The sequence below is a fragment of the Primulina tabacum genome, chromosome 1 (genome assembly GCF_025594145.1).
Source record: "Primulina tabacum isolate GXHZ01 chromosome 1, ASM2559414v2, whole genome shotgun sequence".
Classification (NCBI taxonomy): Eukaryota; Viridiplantae; Streptophyta; class Magnoliopsida; order Lamiales; family Gesneriaceae; genus Primulina; species Primulina tabacum.
Window position 1 is genome coordinate 774,644 of NC_134550.1, and position 25,919 is coordinate 800,562.

Sequence of the window (25,919 nt, forward strand, 5' to 3'; positions counted from 1 at the left end):
AAATTATAGCCGGTTCGAGTAGTTGATCGGATTACCTTGGAACGGGGGAACAGTGAGAATCGGTTCCAGCACCTGTTGATCCGGAACCCCGGAACCGTTAAGCATGCCCGTTGAGGATGAAGTAATTTTTTGTTAAATATATTTTGAGCAAAGTTTATTCATTATATTGGATTTTTTCTTGTAGAGACATTACATACACGAGAAATTTATGCCGCGAATATATTCGACCTCCTAAATATAATAAACTTGTATAAAAGAGATAAAACCAAAGTAGTGGAAGTGTTTTTTTACCTCTCTTTGTTGCACAGAAAACCTTTTATCATCCTTTGCTCAATGAAATGAGACAGAGATCTTTAAAATGTCGATCACCCTTATTTTCTTCATTGTCTGTTCTCTGATGCATGCAACAATGGCAGATCCTCGACTTCAGCTCGTTTTCAAGCGATGTGAGCAAAACATGGCGCAGAACGTTTCACAATTCAACGAGAACTATTCCAAGGTCATTGCATCAATGCAAGATGGAATGGTGGAAAACAAGTTCGCCACGGGACAAGCGGGCTTACGCCCCAACCGCGTGTTTGTTCTGGCTCAATGCATGGAGGATTTGTCGAGAGAAGAATGCCAAACTTGCTTTACGTCCATTAAGATGCAGATTCCAAGCTGCCTCCCTCATATCAGCGCCCGTGTTTTCTATGATGGTTGCTTCATAAGGATTGAAAACTATAGCTTTTTTCGTGAATCAATATCAAGATACGGTTACGAGGTGATTTCAGGATTACCCTTTATTGTTCTTGGATTTTTCGAAGAAATTGTGAAGTAGAACGTTACCAAATTCTGTGAAATTTCCGCATGGATTATATCAAATAGTTCAAACGGCCTAATTTTGCTTTTCTATTCCTGTTCTTTTCCTCTTAATTATATTAATTCTTTCATGATCTGATAATATGATTGTTTTCCAATTTTCGTTGCATATCATCCCTAAAGACGAGATGTAGCGATGCCAAGGACATCTGCAGCCAGACTTTCAAGAATCTTGTGACACGAATGATGGATAATTTAGTGCAGAAGGCACCAGAAAACCATGGGTATGCAGAAGGGCAAGAAATATCATCTGACTTAATATCGGCATATGGAATGACTAATTGCTGGAAAACTTTGAATCAAAGTTCATGCAGTGAATGCCTGACAAATGCTAAAATAGGAATCTTAAAATGCTTGCCCTCAATAGAAGCACGAGTTCTGCATGTTGGTTGCTATTTACGTTACTCGGATTACGAGTTTGTTAATAAGCCAGACTCGTCCTCAAGCAAAGGTTAGTTATGCTCAGTTTAAGACATTACTTCGGTTTTTCGTTGAGTAGAAAGCTGCAAAATTTCATCCATTTATGGCATCAAAGGCTCTAATGTTTCAAATTTTATATGCAGATTCTGTTTTCTTTTTTCTTTCAGCAATTATCGGCTCGGTTGGGATATGCCTCACAGCGATTCTCGCAGGATATTTTGTGTCTACAACTATTTATGCAAAGCAATTCAGACGACATGAGAAACAAAAAAATGGTATGTAACATGTTAGGTTGGATTTTTTTGGCTGGCGTATCTCTTGGTTCTTTAAGCTATAACCTTATCGAACAAATTTAAGCTATAAAATTCTCAAAGAATCCTGTGCTCTAAAGAAATGCAGATGGTGTCAGATACCATAAACAGAAGTTTGCAATTCAAGTACTCAACATTAGAAAAAGCTACAGAAAACTTCACTGACTCCCACAAGATTGGGCAAGGAGGATTTGGTGAAGTATTTCAGGTGTATATTTTTCTAAATTAGCCTTCGCACTTGTGTATTGGCTAATGGACTCATTTCCTCTGTTTCCTTGAGGTACTAGGGTACCTTACAAGATGGCCGAGAAATCGCCATAAAACATCTGTTTCTAACAGAGAACACCCGAAATCAAGAAATAAGCAATGAGATAGACATTATAGGTCAAGCCCATCATCCAAATTTGGTTCGGTTTCTTGGTTATTGCTTCACATATACTGATGGATACCTCGTCTATGAATACCTCCCAAACAAAAGCCTTGACCTCATACTATTCGGTAAGAAAAACAGGATTGTATAATGTTGACTAAAGATCTTCTTTGGACAAATAAAAAGGTTGTTTTCTTTCTATTGATTACTCTGACCTTGTCTGTGATGCAAATGGAAGAAAGATCAAGAGAGAAAGAAGGAATTAACTTGGAAGAAAAGGCTTGGAATAATCACAGGAACTGCAGAAGGTCTTCAATATATGCACCAAGATTGCCAGGTCCAAATCATCCACAGAGACATAAAAGCAAGTAACATCTTGTTAGACATGAAGCTAAGACCAAAAATTGCGGATTTCGGTCTAGCAAGACTCAATTCAACAGATCAAATGGAGGGAATCCCCGCCATTGCAGGCACATTGTAAGCTTTTCTTTTTCTTTTCCTTACCATACTTCTCTTTTGAAATGACTTCTTATATATGTGTATGCAGCGGATACATGGCTCCCGAATACCTCGTCGAAGGGCGATTAACTGAAAAAGTAGACGTATATAGCTATGGGGTTCTTGTACTCGAAATAATAAGTGGCGAACGGAACAACAAATATCAGCATGATGACAGTCTAGACACGCTCGTCACCATGGTATTAATCATTCAAACAGCATAAAAAACTCTTCTTTATCATATGATTTAGTTTATATATTTATAAGGGTACTTGGACAATAATGCAGGCATGGAAGCATTATCAAATAGATAAGGTGGCAAGTATAATAGATTCAATGCTTGGCATTGAAGATTTCAATGAGGTGCAAAGAATTGTCGAGATTGCTTTGTTGTGTACTCAAGAATCGCCTGATTTGCGTCCGACAATGGGGAGAGTGGTCGAGTTTCTTGCTGAAAAGGAATTGATTTTGCCTGCTCCGACCAGGCCTCCCTTCGTGCAAGAATCTTAAAACTTATTTCTGTGTATGAAATCTTAAACGCTTTAGGGTCAAAATCAAGAAAGTAAGATTTAAAATTTTGTACATATTATTTGTCGTGGTCGAGTACATATCATTCCATCTATTTTAATCCCGTATATCCTTTGATTTAGTCACACTGCTTGGTTTGTGGGATGAGGGTTGGGGTGAAAATGACGGGTTTTGTTTAGAAGCAAAAAAATCCTATTGCAACTTTCAAATTTTTGTCATGGAAAAAAAATTAAAATTAAATTTTTATATACAGTGTTGTAATATAATATCACAAAATAGTATTTCTAGTGAATGGTATAGTTTTGTCCTTAAAAAGTACTACTTATGTTGAGAAAAAGTGAAAAATTAGATTTTCTCAAAAATAAATGTTTAAAAGTAATTTCGAAAAATGAAGACAGATATAACCGTAACAATTATTATTGATAGAAAAAACATGATTATTTATTGGTTTGTCTGAATGTCTCCTACTCTTTGTTTATTCTTTGTAATCGATGATTCGCACAGAAATAAATCTGACTATTATTTAAATCACTTCTCGAATATTCGAATTTGTGATAATATAAATTTGAGAGGAAGTTATATGTAATATTCAAAGTTAGTTAGATTTTTTTGTAATAAATCTTATATAAAATATATGCAATCAACCAACCCTCTTATTTTTATATATATATATATATAAACTCGGACTCTAGTTTTCATAATATTAGTGCCCCTCACCGAGAAGTAACACAGACTTGTAACTTCCGAAGGTTTGTCTTCCAATTCTTCGAATATTTCTCACCAAATGTCCCAAATTTAAGCATCAAGCCCTAACCCCTTTTTTACCGATTTCAGTTTTTTTTCACGATTATATGACTTTATACGTTTGATTGTGTGCTCAGATGAATAGTAATGTGGCGTCGCAGTTCATGGACAAGCAGATCATGGACCTATCCAATTCTCAGACCACAGCCGCTACTATGAACAGCGGCGGCGGTAACAATGAATTTATCGATTTCATGAATCGTTCTGATGAGAAAAGAGATGGCATCGTCCCGAGCTACGATTTCATGCCGATTCTTCCCGGCGTTGGGTCGTCGTCTTCTCTTCCGTCGACGAATCACGTGTCTAAGTTTGATTCTGGTGTAGAAGATCCTTCTCTCAGGACCTGGAATTCGCTTGATTCAAAAATTAATGTTTCTTCAAACACAGTATTTTCTCTAACCCTTATTAGTTCCTATCTCTCTCCTTTTTTAAAAGAGTGGGTGTTGGTTTGAATCAATCCGAATTATCTATATTGGATTGTTTGCCCTATTATGTTTTATTCTTTGAATTTAGAATAGGTGGATGGTAATAGCTTCCATAACGAGTAATAACTGCAGTTATGTGGTATCGGGAGTTTTTGGATGGTTTAACTTGCTATTTGTGTGTTTTTTGGAATTGTTATTTATGTTTTATTGCTGGATGTGTTGTTTTAGTTTTTTCTTTTTCCATCTTTTTGTGTGAATGATGATTCTCTTTCGATTACATTGGCTGATTGGCTGTTGATCCTAAGCATTCTAAAGAACAAGTTGCTGCTTTTTTATGGGGTGTGTAGGTACAGGGAGACATGATCTTTGATCTTGCACGCATTTAATTCTTAGTCTAAATCTCACGAAAATTTTCTTTTTGGGTTTGTTTAGAACCACAATTCTCTGGATATTGATGAGCCTGCCAAATTCGAATTGGGGCAGAGCCAAACACCTCTCAATGCATCTTTGAGTGCGTCTTTGGTTTCCGAGATTGATAAGACAGTGAAAAAGTACACAGATAATCTTATGCACACTCTGGATGGTGTGAGTGCGCGGTTGTCCCAATTGGAAACAAGGACTCGTAAGCTTGAAAATTCTATGGATGATTTGAAGGAGTCTGTTGGGAACAACCTTGGGGTCATCGATGGGAAACTGAGACAAATGGGCAATATTCTTAGAGAGGTACATCTCTATATTTTCCTTTTTATGTACATTTTTTAAGTGACAATAGGTACCGGTTTGTCGTTAACTTATTTGATGACATGTAAGTTTGATATGTTAAATGACATTAACTTATGGTACTATAGAGTATAGCTTTTTTTATCTTCTCAATTGCGTGCTTAGTACACAGAAAGTTGAGATACTATTACATGTAATGAAATTAGTCAGATATTTTTCATCCAATCCTGCTTGATTCTGATCAATTTTTTTGTAAAACTAGTCAATGAATTAGAGAATTGGGTTCTCTTTTTGGTTTGGGGTACAGTACAATTTTCAGTGTTTTACACAATATATCTGAGTGAAAACTGTGTCTTGTGGGTGAGTTTTGGTCTAAACCTTTCCTTTTAGCATGTTAAAACTGTTTGATTAACTGTATGCAACGCTTTCTGGTTATTGTAATATGTCTGCAGGTACAAACTGGTGTACAGGTGATAAGTGAAAAACAAGAAAGAGTGGGTGAACTACCAGCTGCTAAGCTGCAGTCTCTGAATTTGGAACAAGTCGAGAGCCAAAACCTTGCACATACTGAACTGACTCAATCAGTTGCTTCTGCTAACCAGCAGTTCTCCACAGTTTCTCTTACACAGCCACCTCCAAGCTTCCCTCCACCCAATGCTCCACCGCCACCGCCACCACAACAAAACTCAGAGTCTCATGTTCAGTTTCCTAACCAGTATTCACAAAACCAAACTACTTCTGTTACTCAGCAAGAATCTTATTTTCCTCCATCTGGCCAGACTCCCCAACAGCAGTATCAAGTACCTCCACCACCCCTGCAGCACCAGCACCAGCATCAGCTTCAGCTTCAGCCGCCTCCACCACAGCACCAAAATCAGCCGCCTCCACCACAGCACCAACATCAGCCACCACCTCCTCGACCACAATACTCTCAACCACCTCCGCCACAGCACCAACATCACCCTCCACCTCCTCAACCACACTCTCAGCCACTTCCACCTCCTCAACTACATCCCCCATTCGCTGCAATTAACACATCCCTACCTCAAACACAATTGAGTCATCACTCCGAAGAAACACTGTATGGACCTACCCAAACTTATCCACCTGGCATTCGCCTACCTTCTCATCCCTCGGTCGGAGTTCCTCCCCCTCAACAATTATATAGTCTAACCCAAAATGCTTATGAGCCTCAATCTAGCAGGCCTATTCCAGGATATTCTCATCCATTTGGTCAATCAGCAGGTCAAGTTGAACCATATTCTTACAGCAGCTCACAATCACAGTATGGTGGTAGTGACTCGCCAAGGAAACCACAGCAACCTCCTAATGCTGGCGGACTTGGTGGTGGAAGTGGTTATCCTCAGCTACCTACTTCTCGAATATTACCACAAGCAATCCCTACAGCCTCTAATGTTGGTGGGTCTGGGTCTGGCGGCTCCGGGAATAAGGTTCCTATTGATGATGTGGTTGAGAAAGTGACACATATGGGATTTCCAAGAGACCAAGTGAGGGCCACAGTCCGGAAATTGACAGAGAAGGGACAACCAGTAGATTTAAACGTGGTACTCGACAAGTTGATGAATGACAGTGAAGGCCAAGCTCCTCGCGGATGGTTTGGCCGGTAACTGATTCTGCTGCTTTATGCTGGTGTAATCATGAATTCACTTGTTTCTGGGCTATCTGGAAAAGACAAACTTGTTCCTGTTTTGATCCATCTTTGTCTGGCTTTTTATTTTTTCATGTTTTTGTTAACAGAGCTTGTTGTGCTAAATTTCTTCTTGTGTTTGATTTGTATTTTTTTAGTATATTTATGTACATTATACGTTCCTTACGATCTTTATCTACATTTGAGCATCAATGAAGAAACCTACAAGTCGTCGATCTTGTGTTTTTTACAACATTTCTTCTTTACTAGCTCAAATTTATCCAACCCTTTGTAAAAAACATTCCATTTGAAGCTCCTGAATGGACCCAATTGAAGCTTCCAGGGCAAGCACCCTTCGGCCCGTTGTGGACACACAATTACATCTGGAGGGCGCTATGTAAGTAAACTCATTTAATATTTATGGACGTCATATTCAATTTGTTAGCAAGTTAGACATGTAATTGAAACCCAACGACATCCATCTCAACTCAACAAAAAAATTTGGTCATAGCGGTTTAGGTTAAACGGAACCTCTTATTTGGATTGTGTTCCACAATCTGAACGAAAGGAGTACCATATCGAAGATATAGAAGGGAATTGTGTCATTCAAAGGAGTTTGCAAGTTTGTCACTTCTGATTAATAATCTGTTTAGAGTTACGAGGACATTAAGAGAGAGTTTGATAGATTCTTGCTCCTTCATTTACTTGATAGCTGCACCACTTGTTGAAATGTTCAAAATTTTGCTTGCCAACTGATGGGAAATGCAAATTGTGGTTTCATGAGAAAATGGGTAATAAAAACATGGAAATTTTCCTTCAATTTTTAGCTAACATGGCTTATTGTTTCGCTTCGACACGCTAATTATCGCAATTTATATGGATTGTTACATTCTTACATTCTATCTGTGAATACCACCTTTCAATATGTTGACCGGGGGCATTGTCAGACGAAAGGCATATTATACCATGTTTGCACAATTTTCAGAGAGTACATTTATATTTTTGGCGGCATGCCTTCATCTCATCTCAGAGGTTCAGTTGATGAAAATATATTTGCAAAGACTTGTCAGAAAAATATAAAATTTGTTTATTTTTAAAGAAAAATTTATTTTCTTGGGGAATAAAGAAGTAGAACAAAAGTCCAGCTGCACTAGAATGAGATTGTTGTCATGGTACTTGATCTACCCTTCCAATCCATGAAAATGCATATACCGTTGGGGAAGGAAAAATTGATCCGACAAAAAGAAAGCCAATTCAGAATGGAATAAGAACTTTATGCAGAAGAATGTTGGCAGGCTAAAGAAAAGGTCTGGATTCTCTATAGAAGAAATTTATTAAATTGTTCAGTTTGTCATGGAACAATTGGCCTCGGTTTCTTACTTGACCTGTGTCAGGCCATATGGTGTAAACATAACACACATACAAGTACAGTGTTCAACATCTTTTACTATTTAACTAAGTATATTAACTGCTTGGTTCGATGGTATGGCTTATTCCATTTACCCGATCCATTCTCCGCATTTTTTCTCAACTAACTTTGATGGTCACGTGTATTTCATATAGTGACTTCCATATATATCTTCTATTAAATGATAAACGCAAAGTAGATTGATGAGAACATCGGCAGAAAAATAGTAGTTCATGACGAGTAAAGCACATGTATCTGATTATTCGGATAGACTCCCAGCAGAATAATATCCGAGCACCTCAGGTGCCTCACCTGGGGAGAAGATGATGACATATTCTCAGATTAGAGCTTTCATGACCAAGAGAATTGAAGAGTAGATCATATATGGGTTAGTGCATACATGATCTTGAAAGAACAAGGTATATATGTGCGCATTATTGTTCTCAATATTATAATTCAGGTTCAACCTTCAATGTAATTGAACATGGCCAATTATGTACTATGCAAAAACCAATCAACGAAATAAGAAAAATAAAATGATAGATATAGAAACTTGGAAGATGGAGAAAAGGTCACGTAGCAGTAAATCCAAATATAAAAATGCAATTTTGTTGTGGAAGACATGCAGCGCTTACCCAAAACAACACAAGTCATTGTAATAAATGTCATAAAGGCTCAACCAACCACCAGTCCCATGTCCCCCAAATAACAAAAGCGGCAAACAGCGAACAATAACTCGTAACTTGCAATGTTATGAGTGAGAGCAATAACTAAATTCATATAAAAACTACTTTACCATTGTATGCACATCACAAACAACTAATACTTTTTGAGTCACATAGTAACTCTATTATTTCATGCTCATTTATCATAACTAGCGGACGACGTACACGTAACAAAATAGTTAACGTATGTGAAATTTTATGGTTAACAGGTTAGGTTGATTCAGAATCAATTCAGAACCAAATGTTCAATTCAATAACTATTTGACCATAATACAACTTTTATATCAAGTAATAAATGTTGTTCAAATATATACAGTTTTGCAACTCAGTGGTACAGGTAATCACACACATCTTCATATAATATTGTCCTAAATAGCTGCTAATATATGTCCTAAATAGCTGCTCATTGTCTTCATCATCAGCTGTACCATCATTACATAAATTCAGATTTGTTTTGCCAATTGTTTGAGAAAATAATGAATAAACGATAACATTTGCCATAAAAACCTATATGGCAGGTCCCCATACAATGAAGCATGAATTTCTGACAGGTGTTGATATCATTATGTTAACCCGTTAGAGTCAATTCTCAGGCTTTACATGCTCACACGTAGGGAGCATGAATGAAATTTCCAAAAGTTCGGAGATGTTACCATGCCATAGTGCATAAAAAATAAACCATCTCATTTGGTTCAGCTATTGTTATTATTTTTTAATAACCAAAAATGGAGTCAGATGTTTTATTTTTCTATTACACCCCTGATGGAAACATAATTTGAAAATGTCAAGGTTCTCTCCAAGGTATGGGAAACACATTCACCATTACATTCCTTTCCAGATTAAAAAAAAATGTAATTTGAGCAACATTTCAAATCATCTTTTCGCAACACAATCAATCACCTAATCAGAGTAGATATGAATGAAGGCAAACCAGATTTTGAATGAAGAGGCATCCACGGATCAAAATCTCCAGCCAACTCTGCCTTTGATCAATTAGTCCATGTCCTTGTATCTTTGACCTTGATATCAGCTTCAGAAGCTGCATCAATCCCAAGTTCTTTAATCAGAAACTCGATATCATCCTTCTGCTCAACATCTCAAGCATCAGATTCATCATCAAACTCCCAACAATGACATCATTCTTAGCATTACTCACTGGAAATTCATCAATTTCCTTATTCTGTGGTATCGGGTCAAACCAACCAGTCCAGCCACCCTCGTCAGCTGTTGTTGAGGTCTCTTCATTGATAAGTCTCTGCCTCTGTTCTTTTTTCTCTAGCCATGTTGACCATCCAAATGCACCATCTTCTCCTATTTTGGCACCATTACTACTCCAAAAGTGTTCGATTATATTTTGTAAATGGTTGACTTTCTGCATAAACATCGGACATTCATCTTCTTCCAAAACTGGAAATAATTTTTTTCGCTAATCCCTTCGGACTAACAGCAACCAAAACTCCACCTCCAAACCTCAAGAGTCAACAGCAGTCATTTCACACATCACATTCTCTACCACTCAACAGTATCTAGACAGCAATGTATGAATCCTTTGCACTTTATACTCTGTTGTGGAAGAAAGTGCACATGACGTAAATCTATATTAGAATATATTTATAAAAGAAGGTTCAGTTAGATTTATATCATGTGCACTTTCTTTTCTTAAAATTTCCAAGTGGTCCTAAGAGACTTCATCATATCTTGTTTTATTCTATAATTTGAAGGCATTCCATACCATCACTGAAAAAACATGTTTCGCAAATGCACATATGCGTAAATGATTCAGCATAGAGCAAAATAAACTTTTCTTTGTAATGTAACCACAAAACATATTTAGCAAAACCCAATTTAACCAATGTAAATGAAGAAATCAGATGAACAAAATTCCAGAAAGAGGAGATCTCATAAAGAAACGACCAAAAGTTTCAATTTTTCGTTAAAGGCATATCGATAAGAGATGTAAATAATTTTCAAGTGGTATATAAGGTCAATGCCTATAACTACACAAAAAACAAGCTCACAAATAGAAATAAATACAGCACATATTTCTATATATATAAAAAAAGATGGATACAAAGTAGAAAATATTTGAAACTCGTAAATATGAAACAAGAAGCATAAAGAAACACACTAACGTTTTATTCAGAAAAATGGTCATCAAACAATCCAAATACTGAAATATTAAAAAACATGTATAAGAGCCCATGAAGAAAAAAACAAACGGCTGCACTGCATTATATATATACTTGAAATCACAAAATAACAAAAAGAAAAAAAATTCACTACTAAAAAAAAACACACAACTATTATACAATAAAAATGAACACAGCAGATTGTTTAAAAAAGCACCGCCACAACAGAAAACCCAAAACAATCACCAACATAAAACATGGAAATGCCTGCCACGATCGGATTTTTCCGTTCATGTTTCAATGTGTAAGACAAGACTACGTTAGATTCAGTTCCACTCTTATTGTCGTTTTGCCCCTTTATCCACCCTCGAGAAGAAGGCTTTTCTTCTTCCTAAATCGATACACAGATGATCACATTCCAGACAACCAAAAAAATAAAAATGAAAAAAGAAACAAATAATTCACACACTCAGTTTGGATAATAAAATTTCCTTTCACCACCTAGAAAAACAACCATGCAGGAGAAATTCGATAAAATTACCGTGAAAAGTTCAGTAAGCTTGCTTGCCATCTCCAGATTTGACAAATTGGCTGGAATCTTATTCTTCTCGCAGAGAACCTGCAGTTTCTCTGCGCATCATGCTTCGAAAATCCATCTCAAAAAATCTGATGGAGCACAAATCAAGTCAAGATTTTGCTACAACATTAGGAAAAAAAATAACATATCTAAAAACTAAGAAAAATAAAAACCGTGAAGGAAAAAATGTGCATGGTTTCAGAGTTGAATTTGTTTGCTGTTCCTTTTAACCGTGATATCTTCTTGGTGATATACTGCTGAATTGTTTTGAATTTTTGAAACAACGGTTTTCCAAAATTTCAACACTATAATTCAAAATTCCCAAAAGTTAAAAGGAAAAAAACAAACCAACCCTAAGCTTCTCCAACGTACCTCCACAACATCAATAAAACATTATAATATGAAATATCACACAATTTACTAAAAACCCTAAATATTTAATCACAGCCCAGTAATTCAATTAAGATGATGAATTAAACAAACAATAAAATAATAAATATCAATAACATACCACTTATATCTATAGCTTCATATTCCATAGAAAGACGGTTCCAAAACGATTCTCAAATTTCCTCAATCCGACACAGATATATTCGTTAAAAATCCGAGTGAGGAAATGTAGGAGGAAAATGAGCCTGAGAGGTTTTCTCAAACGTGGAGGAATGAATCCGGTAAACGAATAAATAATACGTTCAGTTTGTCATTTATAATAATAAAAAAACAATATTTTTAATATATATATATATATTCTATTATATTAACTTTGAGCACACGATAATAATTACGAGGAAATCAATTTTTTCTTTCAATTTTAACTTTATATGACAGTAATATTACAATTTTGTTTTTTGTTTTTTTTTTTAAATTTCAACATACACTTTATTTTTATTTTTTTATTTCAACAAATCAAATATCAATTTAGCCACTCCATAAATTGTCAAATTACACTTTAGTAAATCGAACGCATCACGTGTACATAATAACTAATAAAAATAAAATATCCATATTACTAAATAACAGACGCCTTCTTGTAAGGGTAAAAGAACTGTGCCAATTTTATAATAAAGATAAAATATATGCATCTTTCTGTAAATAACAGGCCCCCCCCAATGTCTTTGCCAGGTTTCTTCCAAGTATATATATATATACACAAGGGACTCCTACGATTTACAGCAAAACTGACAAAATCTACGCACGAAATACAGCTGCAGAGCAAAAAATATTTCAATTTGGTAGTTATTTGGGGCCCCTGCATTGCTAAGTAATCATATAACGACGCTACATATTTTCGCGTTGAAGAAACAAGTCATCGAAGCTCAAGTTCAAATTTCATCGATTAGGTTTGATTTCGCCACCTCTCTGTCATCAATTTCAGCTTATTTTGATTTTTTGAGTTCTTTTTTGTTTTGTTACCGTGGTGATAAGTTTGATTCTGTTTCGTCTGGATTATGTGGTTGAGTTTTTGTATTAATATTAGACTTTTCGCACCTTGCGCAACGGTTTCCGTTTTTTTCTCCCTGTTTTGGGATTGGTTTTTATAGTTTTAGTGCCAATTAGGTTGAAAATGTTGAATGTTAACTGGTTATTCTTGTAGCCTTTTTTTTTAATTGAATCTTAGGGTCCCGCTGAACGCCAAATGTGGTTGTGCCTGAGATGGTTGATTCTAGTTTTTGCATGATTTAATCTGGGCACTAGACATTTAATACATGAAGATGTCTCCACGAACCTGTGATAGTCAATTCTGGTCCATTGCTGCTCATGTACCCACGTCTTGTCTGGTGATAAAATATTGCTTTGTTCAGTAACCGTTTCTTTAATAGGTTGAGCTGTAAGTTTCTTAATTTAGTGCCCGGCGTGACACAGTTCTTTCAGCAAAGAACTGTGTCAGTTCATGTGATTGATTGCATTATATTTGTTTTTGGGTTTTCCATAACTGCCTGATAAGATCTTGACTTACTCGTTTTGTCATACGAACAAACTGATGCCGTAAATGGCTTCCAAATGGAAGTTGATATGCTGGAGTCATTTTTATTATCTAGATTCTAGTGCCATGAAATGTTTGTTTAAATTCTAGAGTCTTTAATGATTGTAATTTAGGGATGCTAATGGATTTTTTATTTCCCCATCTTTAGTAAAATTGGAAGAGTTGTGCTTGCCTTTGCTAGTAATTAGTTAGAACTATTAAAATCTAGTAAATATAAACTTTTTATCATATTGAGTTTGGGATTTGACTTATCAGCTTTGGCTGGAGTTCTGTGGGATTGAAGAGTGATTTTTTTGTTTTATTTATGATGTTGAAAGTCTATATATTGTTTGATATTTCAGAGAATTGGAAATGGAACTCAGAATATTGTTTGGCTTGAACCTTGTTATTATCTTTCCATCTCTAGGTGGTGGAGCTATAATTGATTCACTATATATTAATTTTAATTGATTCACCGTAAATTAATTTTCTCTGTTTCCCTGTCTCGAAGGGGTATTGATCTTTTGAAGCAGAGAACAATTCAGATTTATTTTTCCCATCACTAGCATTCCATGGATCTAAAAGCTTCTTCTCAAGACCTTTCACCCTCAGATTGCGCCAGTGATTCCGAAGAGAAAGAAATCAGTGAAGGCGAGGATGAGGATGATGATCGTAACCATAAGCATCGCAAGCGAGAGACAGGCTCTGAACCACTGGATGGTGATTTTCTAAATCAAGTTTCAACAAGACCATATAGGAAAAGGAAGCCTTTTGATAATGGATTTCCTTACAGGGAAGGAGATCCTCAATCTGGTGAAACCTCGAAAAATCATTATGGTGCCTCAGAAAGAAACTTCTCCATGAGATCTGAAAAGAGACGCACAAACAGGACCCCATTTTCTAGAGCTCCCATGGATTTTAACCAAAGAATTAGGGGAAACCAATCACTTTCAGCTGAAGCTGGCCCTATATTTGGTAGGGGAATGGACCCTCTCTCCTGGGGTTTGCACAATTCCAGGCTTGGCATGGTTGATGTCACAACACCAATGGTCCAATCTGGACCCGTTCCTTCTGGCCTGCTTGCAGGAAGGGGATTGGCAAACATTTCTAATGCACACAGTACATCTTGGAATGCATTTGGAATGGTTCCAGGAGTACCAAATGGTGGGATTGATGGACTTCGCCACTTGGGTTTACAAGGGGCATTGAGACAATCTATTAATCCAGCAATAAATATTGGCCTACCTCGGCAACGTTGTAGAGACTTCGAGGAGCGTGGTTTTTGCTTAAGAGGAGATATGTGCCCGATGGAACATGGCGTTAATCGTATTGTTGTTGATGATGTTCAGGTACGTGGATTGCCTAGTTGATTTTTAAAAAAATTATATTAAATTCACTCGTATTCAGATTATTTTATATTCGTTGGAGACAATGTTCTAAAATTCGCAAACAGACTAGTGCCTAGGCCGCCTTAGCGGATTCCACGGTATCAACATAATAAGATGAAGTTTGGTGTGTTAAGATAAGCCATTAAATCGTATTTCTTGTTGGACTTTGGTTTAGAGTTTGTGGAGAAAAAAAAAATTTTAATTGGGTTTTAATTTAATTAGAACCCCAAAAAACTTTTTCATTAAAAAATATCCAAAAAAAAAGCCCAAAAAAATAATAATAATATAATAATTTTCGGTTGTCTAGAGCCGACTAGCACTTTTTCTATACGGTCGGCCGGTGCCTAGCACCTAGGCAGCCGCCCAGGCCGGTTTTTAGAACACTGCTTGGAGATATATGGTTTTATGCACTTGTAAATATTCTGCAACAATGTACTGCCTGTCAATATTGTATTATGTTATTGCTGGACAATATGCATGGCTTTTGTGGTTATTCAAATCAGCAATCTGTTTTGACTCTCAAGCTACGAATTTCATCCGCTTGCCTTTTATTTTATCTTTTTAGAGTATAGACTTTTATGCTAGCACCATTGTCCATGCATGTAAAGTTGGCGCTAATGAAGATAACCTAAAAAATTTCAACGTCAAAGCATACGGCTACTTAGAGATAAGGAATCATCATTTGAATTTGTTCTTTTCGTGGAACCGTAGGAATAGGAATATCCCCTGACTTTAATTTTTTACAAAGGCAAGACTACAGCCCTGCAATGTATTACCATTACTAAGGAATCAGAGGTGTGTATAATGGTCTCACTTCTCACCTATAATTCACATGCATAGTAATCACTTTCGAAATAGAGATACAATTTGTTACCACTTTGTACACGTGAATTAATATTTTAGTGAGAACTGAACTACAGAAACATTATTGAAGGCTTGAAATTGTTTCAGTCTTTCAGACTAACCTGTACTGACTGTAGACATTATTGAAGAACTAGTCGCTTGAATACGTCAATTTGACCACTAGGAAAATTCTGTAGGTTTTGTGTAATTTTGACATCAGATTGGAGACAGTATACAACAAGCTGTTTCAGTTTATATTGAGACATGGTGTTATTAGGTTTCATCTGATAAATTTAGAAGTGCTGGATAGTGGGAGACCATAAACTGCCCTACTTTTTTCAAGTTAAAAGTTAAATTTGTATAACCGAAAAAGTGACATAAGAAATAACAATGGGGCTCAAAGTTGGGCTCCTGGCTAATTTAATCCATTCATTCCTGGTCTTTCTCATCTATGATTTGGGGCAAATGGATTGTATAGTCTTCCTGAGCTACTCTCAGTTTTTGTTACGTTCTTGGACTTAGCATCTTTGAATTTTCCCTTCTATAATCCACTCTAATGCATGTCTGTGTTCGTGGGGTTTAATGTGTTATCGATCACTTGCTATGATTAAACATTAATATTGTTGTTTAAAAATGGATAGTTGTACACTTTACTTGGGAGTTTGGAATGCTTTGTCGTGCTTCAATATAAGTTGTTTGTATTTTTTCATTCAGACCTTTACTTGATTGCAATTGTTAGAACTGCTTGATAAAATATTATCCGTGAAACTGCAGAGCCTTTCGCAATTCAACCTCCCTGTTTCGCTTCCTGGCTCACAGCTTCTGGGAACTTCTGGGAATGGAGCTTTACCTGTAATTAGCACTTCCTCCAGCTCATTAGCTAAAAACAAGGCTTTTCCTGTGACAAGTGGCAGGCCTGGAATTACTGAAGATGGTTTGGGGCTGAATGGTGGTTCTGTGGGTGGCTTTGTGGCAGTGGGATCTGATGTTTATGATCCAGATCAACCTTTGTGGACAAATAATAATTCTGAAGCATCAGCATCACTACTGGCAGTTAATGGATCAAATGTTGGTGTTAAAGAGTCTTTTCTGGATATAGACCCGTCTGGTCAGAAACAAATTGAATCATGTGAAGGCTATGATGAGAAACCAATCAGAAGTGCTGGCACTTCTTTATCTCAAAGTTTGTCTGGTTGGGGAAAACTAGCCAGTTCAAAAAACAGATTCGGCCAGAAAAATAAAATTGATTCTACAGGGGCATCTCCTCGTTCTATTGATCGAGAAATCAGAAGTGAGGAGGTAGCTATTGTTGGTTTTGAAGCTGTGTCCCAAGGAAAGGGAATCAATGTAGATGATAATGCTCCACAAGTTAAGGAATTGTCTCTAAAGCCACATAGAGATTCAATATCTAATGTTCGGAAACCATCTCAGAAAGCAGTTCGGACTCTATTTGTTAATGGCATTCCTCTAAAAGACAACAGAAAGGAAGCCCTTCTTTCACATTTTCAGAAATTTGGGGAAGTTGTTGATATTTATGTTCCAATGAACAGTGAACGGGCGTTTGTTCAGTTTTCGAAAAGGGAAGAAGCAGAAGCTGCATTGACGGCACCTGATGCGATTATGGGCAATAGATTTATCAAGCTTTGGTGGGCAAATCGAGATAATACTATTGATCATGGATTAAGAGGCAACAATGGTTTACCAATAATGTCTCGAAGAAAGAAAGATATTCCTGCGCCGAATGGAAGAAAAGAAAATCTTCATGCTGCAGGTGGCAAGGATGATAATGCCCATCCTTCTGTTGCTCAAGTGCCGATCTACGATCATCTCAAACCCATGGCTGCTAAAGTTTCCAAAACCCCTCCACAACAAAAGAAATTAGAGAATTTAGAGCTTTTGAAAGAAGAACTTCGTAAGAAGCAAGAGATGCTTGATCAAAAACGAAATGAGTTTCGGCTTCAGTTAGACAAACTTGTGAAACAAGTAAGCCTGATTTATTTTAGATTAATCTAGAGGAAATAAACCTTAATTTTGGACCCTCAGTTCTTTACTTTTGAAGCTGACAGATGTTTTATGTTTAGAGCATTTGCTAGAATGGGGTCTCTAGTTGTAGAGCTTGTAAATGAGCAGGGGTATGGGTGAATATGGGGGGTGATGAGTGGCATGAGAATAGTTATAGAGCCGTGTATTCCTAGGTGGTTGGCTGTGAATGTAATTGGGAGGTGCCCTTCTCTACCAGTTGCAAAATTTAATATAAAAACTATGGGATGATGGAGAAATATGTTTAGAAAAGAAGTGATATATCTCAAACAGTGTGTTCATTATCGTGTTTTCTGCATTCATTTGAATTACTATTTTCCTTCTTTATAAGTGATTAAATTCCACATCCAAAATATTATTCAACTTCTAATATTGGTCGCAACTATTTTGCTGCTCTCAATTTTTCATTCTTTGCAGTCTGCAGGTGTCAAAGATGTTACAATATCAGATCAGGCCTTTAAAAGTCTTGAAGGTGGAACACCACCTGATAATGCAAAAACTGAAACTACGAAGTTACCTGATACTCACGTGATTGCTGAGAACATTAGATCTGCTGAACATGCTGTGCAACATACTACCGCGTCAAAGCCTAATATCGTGCAGCCATCAAGCTTGAGACAAATTCGCCAACCTGCTCTGCTAGGGACACCTTTTGTAGGAAACAGATTTAAGCTGGACAATCGACCCACCACGTTCAGAATCGTAGCGCCATTACCAAATGGCCTTGCAAATGTAATTTCTGGAACTCTTATCGTTTTGTTTTCCAGTTGCTTTAAATTTTCCATTGTTTTGCCTTTATTCCATCGAGCTGACTGACCAAATGGCCACACAAGCATACTTCTTTTTTAAGACTCGACATGGAAATCCTAGCCATATTTATACAACCACCGTTCTTGTTACTTTTTGTTGGATTTGGAGACCAAGGAGTGGAATGTAGAGATTGATTTTTAGCCTTTTGTCTCGTCCACTTCCATAACCGTTCTTAACGTTGAGATTCTTCGTTAGGTTGCTACAATGAAAGAACACTTCTCTACATATGGTGATCTTTCTTCAGTGGAACTGGAGGGGTCGAAGCTTCAGAAGATCAATGATAACTCAGTGCAATCTGATGTTTCAGCTCTTATTTCGTTTACAACGAGGCGTTCAGCAGAGAGGGCATTCTTGAATGGTAAATGCTGGCAGGATCACAATTTGCAGTTTATGTGGCTTGCATCTTCTAATTCCGGAAGAGAGGGTGGCAGCGCTGGTATTCCTTCAGATTCTTCTAACACGCCTTCAGAAGCTAATCCTCATGTCCAGCCTGACAGAGATGCTACCTCGATTCATTCTCAGAAAAGTGATGTCCTCGGGATGTAGTGAACCCGAAAACCTGATGAAAGAAAGTGGTGAAGAATCTGTGGAAAAGAGTGGCAGCGCTGGTATTCCTTCAGCTTCTTCTAACATGCCTTCAGAAGCTAATGCTCATGTCCAGCCTGACAGAGATGCTACCTCGATTCATTCTCAGAAAAGTGATGCCTCGGGATGTAGTGAACCCGAAAACCTGATGAAAGAAAGTGGTGAAGAATCTGTGGAAAAGAGTGGCAGCGCTGGTATTCCTTCAGCTGCTTCTAACACGCCTTCAGAAGCTAATGCTCATGTCCAGCCTGACAGAGATGCTACCTCGATTCATTCTCAGAAAAGTGATGCCTCAGGATGTGGTGAACCTGCAAACCTGACGAAAGAGAGTGATGCGGAAAAAGGAGAAGATTTTCAGCCTGTTACGACCTTGGTTTCAAGCGAAAACAATGCATCATAACGTTTATGCCTTGGATGGTGGTTCGAGTTTGTACAGCAAGGTAAATTTTATGTCAGATGAATATGTAATCCACATGATTTAGTTGCTGCTGAGCTGTCTTCAGTTTTCTTTCCTCATTTTTGGAAAATTTAAGCGAAATTTATAATTACAAAACTGGTAGCCATCTGCAACTCGTGGTAACCTGTAATTCGTTGTGCTATTTCCATTAATTTTTTTCTGCGGCGTGGATTATAACTAAAAACTTCTATATGGTAGGTGTCTGGTTTTGTCATCCTCTCTTGTAATCTGATAGGATATGCTGTTCAAAGTCAAATTAGCTCGTCTCGTTTCAAGGATTCGTCTACACGAGACTAGGAAGGATTTAATTTCTATATACACGATGCATTACAACATTAGTAAGTTTGAATAAAGTTATATGACATTTATGTATGCTATCATGTTCAATGCATGAGAAATATTTTTCCACACCCTCAGTTGGGTCACAGTCTGGAAGTAATTAATATTTTTCCACACCCTCAGTTGGGTCACAGTCTGGAAGTAATTAATATCCTTCTGTTCTGATATTTTGTACGTCACATGTATTTGAGTGTAGACTTGTGACTTAAAATTTAATTGTATTGCTCAAGTGGCAACGGCATTATTTAGAAGGCAAGATTGTTGGTTTTGATCCGATTATGATTTAATTGTTCTTAAGGCGCAAGCATGAAAATATTAGTAAATTAAACCTCTCAACGATATACATGAATTTTGTTACATTAACGTAAAAATCCATGTTAGCAAGTTGCAGCTGTTTCTCCACGGGTAAATAATCTTCCAACAATATACTCGTGCGATGCACAATAAGACATCCGCAGAGTCACTCTCACTCCTATCGATCTGTAAATAATCGTCACTCTAAATGTGTGACCCAATCACGAATCATATTCGTTGATGTCCAAATGTAAAAGCTACAGATTCCGCTGCCATCTCCCAACCTGTTAGCGAAAAGGGTGACGGGCAGGTCACTCAACACACACCTTATCTCCGATCAAAATGGGTATATATTTGCAGCAGCTGCCACGTAACAAGCCTAGAAACCGTAAATGCCTGCATAAAAAGGAAACCCACAAAGTGATCATATGAAAGCTGAAGAAAAGTACGTGCAAAATCACTATAGTCAGCCACATACTTTGCTGCCTTAGAGGAACTGGCCAATCTATGGATATACCATGAAGTTACAAAGGTTGTACCTGTGAACCAATCCCCTAAAACGAAAATTGATGCGGAAATAGTATTTTTTTTTTTAGTTTCTTTTTACGAAATAAATAAGACGTTTTGAGAAAAGTAAAATCAATGAATTAGGATCATTTGGTAAAATAAGAAAACTTTTTTTTATTTTTTGGAACAAAAAATATGAGAACTTTATGTTAGAGGAGAATTGTCCACATATTTGGAGTCCTTATCAATGAATACATAGGTTTGTTGGTATATGGCTTTCAAATGTACCACGCGCGACGACTTTGAAAAGATAAAAGAGAGACAGAGAGCATATTTTGATGTGAATCTTTTAATGCGTATCATTTGGGGCATCACTCTTCAATCTTATTCACTGCGTACTCACGAGCCCTGCTCGATCGTATATATGTTTGTGTGTGTGTGTGTGTGTGTTCTCAAATAACTCCGGGGCCCCTTCACTGACTTTGTTTATGACGTGTGAACATACGGCCGTTAGTTTCTTTATGTACATTGTTTAAGCCTATGAGTTAATATAATGATCTACAAAGTACGTTAATCAGGTGAACCGCATTAGATAAGTTTTGTGCAGTATGTTTGTCCGAGAATGCGTTAGCAAAGAAAAAATAAACATATGTCCACTTAAACACTCTCCTACTCCATCAACTCGAATATATCTTTAGGTCTTTCACTAAATTAAATACCATATTCATGCTTTTATGGATATCATCATTTTTTAGGATTAGTCAGACGAAACTCAGATGAAGATTTATCAAAAATAAAGATGGAGATAGACCGGACGAGTAGATCGAGAGCTATTTTCTCCCTTAGTTTTTAATATTTCTTTTTTTTTACAAATTTATAGTTTTTCTTATAGAGTACACGAGATAAATTACTCAAAAAGCATTTGTATTTCTGTAGGTTCATGTTCATTCACATGGGGAAAAAAGATCTTCCTAGGATTTTTTTACTGTTGTGGACAATGATTATTGTTTCATATAATTGAGATGCGAGAAGTAAAACAATGTAATATTAATATATGTAAAATAATAATCATTTAAAAAAAAAGTCAATAATGTGCAGATTGACGGTGGCAATTTTCTTCATTATTCGAGTAATAATGCCCAAAAAATATTTATTTATTTATTTATTTTTTTACTTGGATGAGTCACTGCCGGATACATTTAATCTGAATCGTTTCGTTGTCTTTGATCCTTTGTAAAGCTATAAATTTTTGTTATTTGTTCAAATAATAATAATAGCATGCATTTCCCATTAATTAATGTTTCTTGTCTTAATCTGTCGGTAATTGATGTTTTTAATCACGCTAAGTAAATATTTTCTGATGTACAATAAACATTTTTTTAGGAAAACAGGAAGAATATTTTACTAAATTTTGTGTGGTGATCTTCTATTCCAAGCAATAGAAATAATAAAAATGATTGGTATTAATGAAACCATATATGTAAATTTTTTTCTTCAAAAAAAAGCTCTGAAATTTATTGCTAAAATTTATAGCAGATAAATCATTAAAACATGCATAAGCACATTATCAACCATCCAATACATAGACTGCCTTTTTGGTAATGGGATGATATGGCGAATCAATATTTATGAATAATATGTCTAACTCTGATCATTATACGGTATGCAATTCATTTGTATTAATAGATACATTAAATAATACTATTATATGGATCGGAAGATCATTTTCAATTCAAACACAATTACCAATCAACATAAAATATGCAATTATCCTCGACCAAGAGAGTGCTCGTTAATAATTAAGTTTTTTTTTTTTTATACAACAGTTAGCTATCTTTCGATATATGCACATCAGACGATCTAATCTAATAGACTGCAAATCACGTAGTGAATTACAACTTGCGCTAATCAATAATTATGCATATATAATATGACACGGGACCAAACGCTAATATGCTGATTATTATTGGATTCTAATATACTCCAATGTGCCCATAAATTTTTCGCAATATCCATACTACAAACATGATAAATTAGCACACAAAATACATTACGTATATATGTACGTACTTAGCCGCTGCCATGCCCGCCACCGTAATGTGTGTTCTCTCCCGACGGATTATCGATCCATGGAGAAGGATAAGGGAAGCAAAACCCTGAATTCGTGTCGAAAGAAGACCCACCAGGCGCTCCATGATCCGTATTCCTCCGCCCAGTATTATTATTGTTTTTATTCCTCGGAGGATTATTTTGCATATGATTCAGGGGACTATGATTAAAATTCGGCGTGTTTTCGTTGGTCGCGAAGCGCATTAAATCGGCGTTTGTTGCATCCAGTTCCTTCTGGAGATGGAGGACTTGTCTCTGAAGAACAGAAATGGCTCCTACACAGCCGTAGACAGGATCCTTGAGCCGAGCCTCGGCTTCGTATGCGAGAGAGTTCACTGCATCTTCTCTTTGGTGTGGGGGGATTTCGTTCAGCAGTTTGCTAACGTTGCTGGCTCCGAAGATCTTGTGTACATTGGCGAATTTTGTGGGTTCCTCGGGAGGAAAATAGGGCTTAAAAATGCAGCCTGACAGGCATTTTCTCCTAAGAAACTTGCAGGCGGCACAGGGAGGGTTGGAGTAGCTGGAAGTTGATGCCATTCTGCTGAAAATAATTGCTCAAGGGGATTAAAATGTTGGGACTTGCGTTTCACTACTAATCCTATGAAATCTAACAAAGACTATATATCAATCAAGAAATCTCGGTTTTCAATATAAATTGAACCTCAAGAAACTGAAAACATAATTTAAAATTCGGTTTCGATTCCCCAATACCTTGTTACATTTTGAATTTTTGGTCCACCAGGCAATAAATAGTCAAAGTAGTTGAAAATTTAAAGTTAATGAACCATAATTAAATACCCACATGGTGTGGGAAAAATGTTTACTCGGTACCGGAAATTGCAGCAACTTTGATTTTTGTTTTGTTTTCAGTCTTAATTTGTCGGAGCATACGCCGATATGATATGAAAAATGCTGACTTGACATCGAAATTGCTGACATTGCACCGAAAATCACTGACGTGCCTGGCATCACGCCGACAATTAGACCAAAATAGTCAAAAATTAAAATTTAATGAACCAAAACAAAATAAATTCCCTTAAAATAAAATATCTATGACATCGTTAATTATTTGCTCTAGAAAATTTCAAGAAAACCATTTGGTTTTGATCAAGGATTGAGCGAGAAATATATATACCCTCCAATCAAATACATGAATGGTAAGTCCTAAAAGATTTATATCAAATAGGTCAGATTTTTTTTAAGACAAAAGAAGCTCAAGTTTGTGGCTTTTTTCTTACGGTTGTAATTAATGTGCAGTATAGAACCTAAGACTACTGGAATTAAAAAATCATAGCAATTATATATACTAGTAATTGCTAACAGGAACTTAATTCTAAATTTAAATTTGATTCACCCGTGAAGCCTTTTTTCCAAGGAAAAAGACATGATTGGAGGAAAAGTCTTTGTTTAATTTTGCAAGAAACAAAAAAAATTAAATACGGCTATAATATTTTGCAATTATTGGCATAGTTCCTCCTTGTACCAGCTCGAATTTAATGTCGGGATGATCAAAATATGAATCAGTTATTTCATATAGTAGCATTATATCGATATATACATACCTCTTTCAGTGGATCGATCTCTACTGTCCGAAAATCTGCCTATTCCAACAACTTTTCCTCAACTTTCTTGCAAAATATGTCTAAATTTAAAGAAAACAACCCTCTCCTCGATTTAGCAGCTGCCCACTTTTCCTACAAGGATGATCCAGCCAGTTATCGATTAAAAATACACTCTATTTCTTCTATGTATTTCCTGTTAATTAGGCAAAGATACGAAATGGGAAACCCTAGCTAGACTGTAACCCTCTCTTCTGAAAGAAAGAGAGAGAGGGAGCTAAAGAATAAATACAAAAGGAGTAAACTTACACTTTTTTCTGTAGCCGCAGACTGATCAATCATACGAGCACTCTCTTCTCTAACTAAATGATGTGGTGGAAACTAGTGATCACTGAAAACAGATTTGGTTCCACGGGGATTCATGAAACTAGCATCTCTGATTTTTTCCATGGTGCAAAATGATTTTTAATCACTTGTATATCAGAGCAGAAAGTTTTTTTTTTTGTCGTTTATGTATAACTATCGGTGATTTTGGTTTACAATATTGTCGAAATATAGTCTTACATCTATATCATTTATTTTTTGACAATTTTGATTTCGTAATTTAATCATTTTATATTAAATCGCATAAATAATTATATTGTCGGGGGTGAAAAAAAAATCAAATATAAAAAATTAACACTGAAATTTAACGACACAATCAATCATAAAGAAATCAGCAGGGAGACCAAAATTACGATTAAATTTACTCATATTTAGTACGGTATCTCTGAGTGCTATTAAATTAGTTCCCTTTGCAGCGAAATTAATTTATTTTTTTATTGAAGTATTCAATTATAAGTGTAAGAATGAAAAAGAAGTAACGGCGGTGTACAAAAGTGAGGAGATTAGGCAATTAATGCATGCCTCACCTTTAACATGCATCAGATCTCAAATCCTCTAAGACGACAGATATCGATGATCTTCTTGATTTTATTTGTTTCCTCAAACACTGTTTTCCAATTTGCACTACAAATAATTTGTCTGAACCAAATTGTTTGACCCTTATCTTATATCTTTTCTTAAAATATAGGAAAGTAGCATTCAGAATTCCACGTTCCTATATTTTTCAGTAATATAATGACAATAAAAAATTGTTGTTAAGATTGAAAATTGACTCTCACGTCCATGAATGAATATCTAGAGCACTTAAAGTTTACAAAACAATTGATGATCTAATTATGGACAGTCCAACATATATATAACGGTAGAATCTGAGCTTTTATACAGTGTTAAGATTGAGAGTTGTAACTAACTTAACTCCAAAAACTAGCTCATTGAAGGAAGATTGTCAAAGTCTACGGAAAATTTTATCCAGCCGAACAACTAACAATTGTAAGTCGGTGAAAGCCCAAAATATTCTACTACTACATATTTAGGAAAATTGTAAATTTATTTTTTTATGTTTATTTCTTTGCAATTTTGATAATATATGTTATCAAAATTCAATTTAATTAGTTGATTTTTTTTTTGTTTTGTTATTTTAATTTTTTTCCATGTGGCGTTAATAAAATTGAAATAAATTACCAAAATGTAAAAAACATGGTATGCAGATACAGATG

The 25,919-nt window shown here is 36.1% G+C and overlaps 3 protein-coding genes and 2 long non-coding RNA genes across 14 annotated transcripts; 3 read left to right on the forward strand and 2 right to left on the reverse strand.

The window, feature by feature from the left end:
* Positions 1–249: 249 nt before the first annotated feature.
* Positions 250–3,089, forward strand: LOC142515245 (cysteine-rich receptor-like protein kinase 46). 2 transcript variants are annotated; one of them, XM_075619790.1, is made up of 8 exons: positions 250–763; positions 985–1,312; positions 1,425–1,556; positions 1,673–1,800; positions 1,880–2,090; positions 2,259–2,439; positions 2,510–2,660; positions 2,749–3,089. In XM_075619790.1, the coding sequence occupies exons 1-8, from the start codon at positions 359–361 to the stop codon at positions 2,968–2,970; spliced, it is 1,758 nt and encodes a 585-aa protein (XP_075475905.1). In that variant the 5' UTR covers positions 250–358; the 3' UTR covers positions 2,971–3,089. The 2 variants fall into 2 exon arrangements, with proteins under 2 accessions (XP_075475905.1, XP_075475904.1); XM_075619789.1 differs by having other exon boundaries at positions 253–763; positions 2,205–2,439.
* A 581-nt stretch (positions 3,090–3,670) lies between these two features.
* LOC142541956 (uncharacterized) lies at positions 3,671–6,819 on the forward strand. The gene is made up of 4 exons (XM_075648422.1): positions 3,671–3,737; positions 3,870–4,178; positions 4,650–4,940; positions 5,390–6,819. Exons 2-4 carry the CDS (start codon positions 3,870–3,872, stop codon positions 6,563–6,565), a joined length of 1,776 nt encoding a protein of 591 aa, XP_075504537.1. The 5' UTR covers positions 3,671–3,737; the 3' UTR covers positions 6,566–6,819.
* Positions 6,820–8,327: 1,508 nt separating this feature from the next.
* Positions 8,328–12,103, reverse strand: LOC142542018 (uncharacterized). 6 transcript variants are annotated; one of them, XR_012819469.1, is made up of 4 exons: positions 11,936–12,103; positions 11,362–11,513; positions 9,650–11,238; positions 8,328–9,140 (listed from the first exon to the last, which is right to left on the reverse strand). It is a non-coding gene; the product is annotated as an uncharacterized LOC142542018 (long non-coding RNA). The 6 variants fall into 6 exon arrangements; XR_012819473.1 differs by lacking the exon at positions 8,328–9,140 and having other exon boundaries at positions 9,387–10,281; positions 11,115–11,238; positions 11,389–11,513; XR_012819476.1 differs by lacking the exon at positions 8,328–9,140 and having other exon boundaries at positions 9,387–10,455; positions 11,389–11,513.
* A 446-nt stretch (positions 12,104–12,549) lies between these two features.
* LOC142542169 (zinc finger CCCH domain-containing protein 41-like) lies at positions 12,550–19,264 on the forward strand. 3 transcript variants are annotated; one of them, XM_075648694.1, is made up of 5 exons: positions 12,550–12,764; positions 13,899–14,736; positions 16,393–17,601; positions 18,076–18,390; positions 18,664–19,264. In XM_075648694.1, exons 2-5 carry the CDS (start codon positions 13,960–13,962, stop codon positions 19,012–19,014), a joined length of 2,652 nt encoding a protein of 883 aa, XP_075504809.1. In that variant the 5' UTR covers positions 12,550–12,764; positions 13,899–13,959; the 3' UTR covers positions 19,015–19,264. The 3 variants fall into 3 exon arrangements, with proteins under 3 accessions (XP_075504809.1, XP_075504887.1, XP_075504974.1); XM_075648772.1 differs by having other exon boundaries at positions 13,921–14,736; XM_075648859.1 differs by lacking the exon at positions 12,550–12,764 and having other exon boundaries at positions 13,970–14,107; positions 14,181–14,736.
* Positions 19,265–23,285: 4,021 nt separating this feature from the next.
* LOC142542341 (uncharacterized) lies at positions 23,286–24,823 on the reverse strand. 2 transcript variants are annotated; one of them, XR_012819507.1, is made up of 4 exons: positions 24,628–24,823; positions 24,322–24,453; positions 23,591–23,721; positions 23,286–23,300 (listed from the first exon to the last, which is right to left on the reverse strand). It is a non-coding gene; the product is annotated as an uncharacterized LOC142542341 (long non-coding RNA). The 2 variants fall into 2 exon arrangements; XR_012819510.1 differs by lacking the exon at positions 23,591–23,721 and having other exon boundaries at positions 23,288–23,300; positions 24,318–24,453.
* Between the last annotated feature and the right edge of the window lie 1,096 nt (positions 24,824–25,919).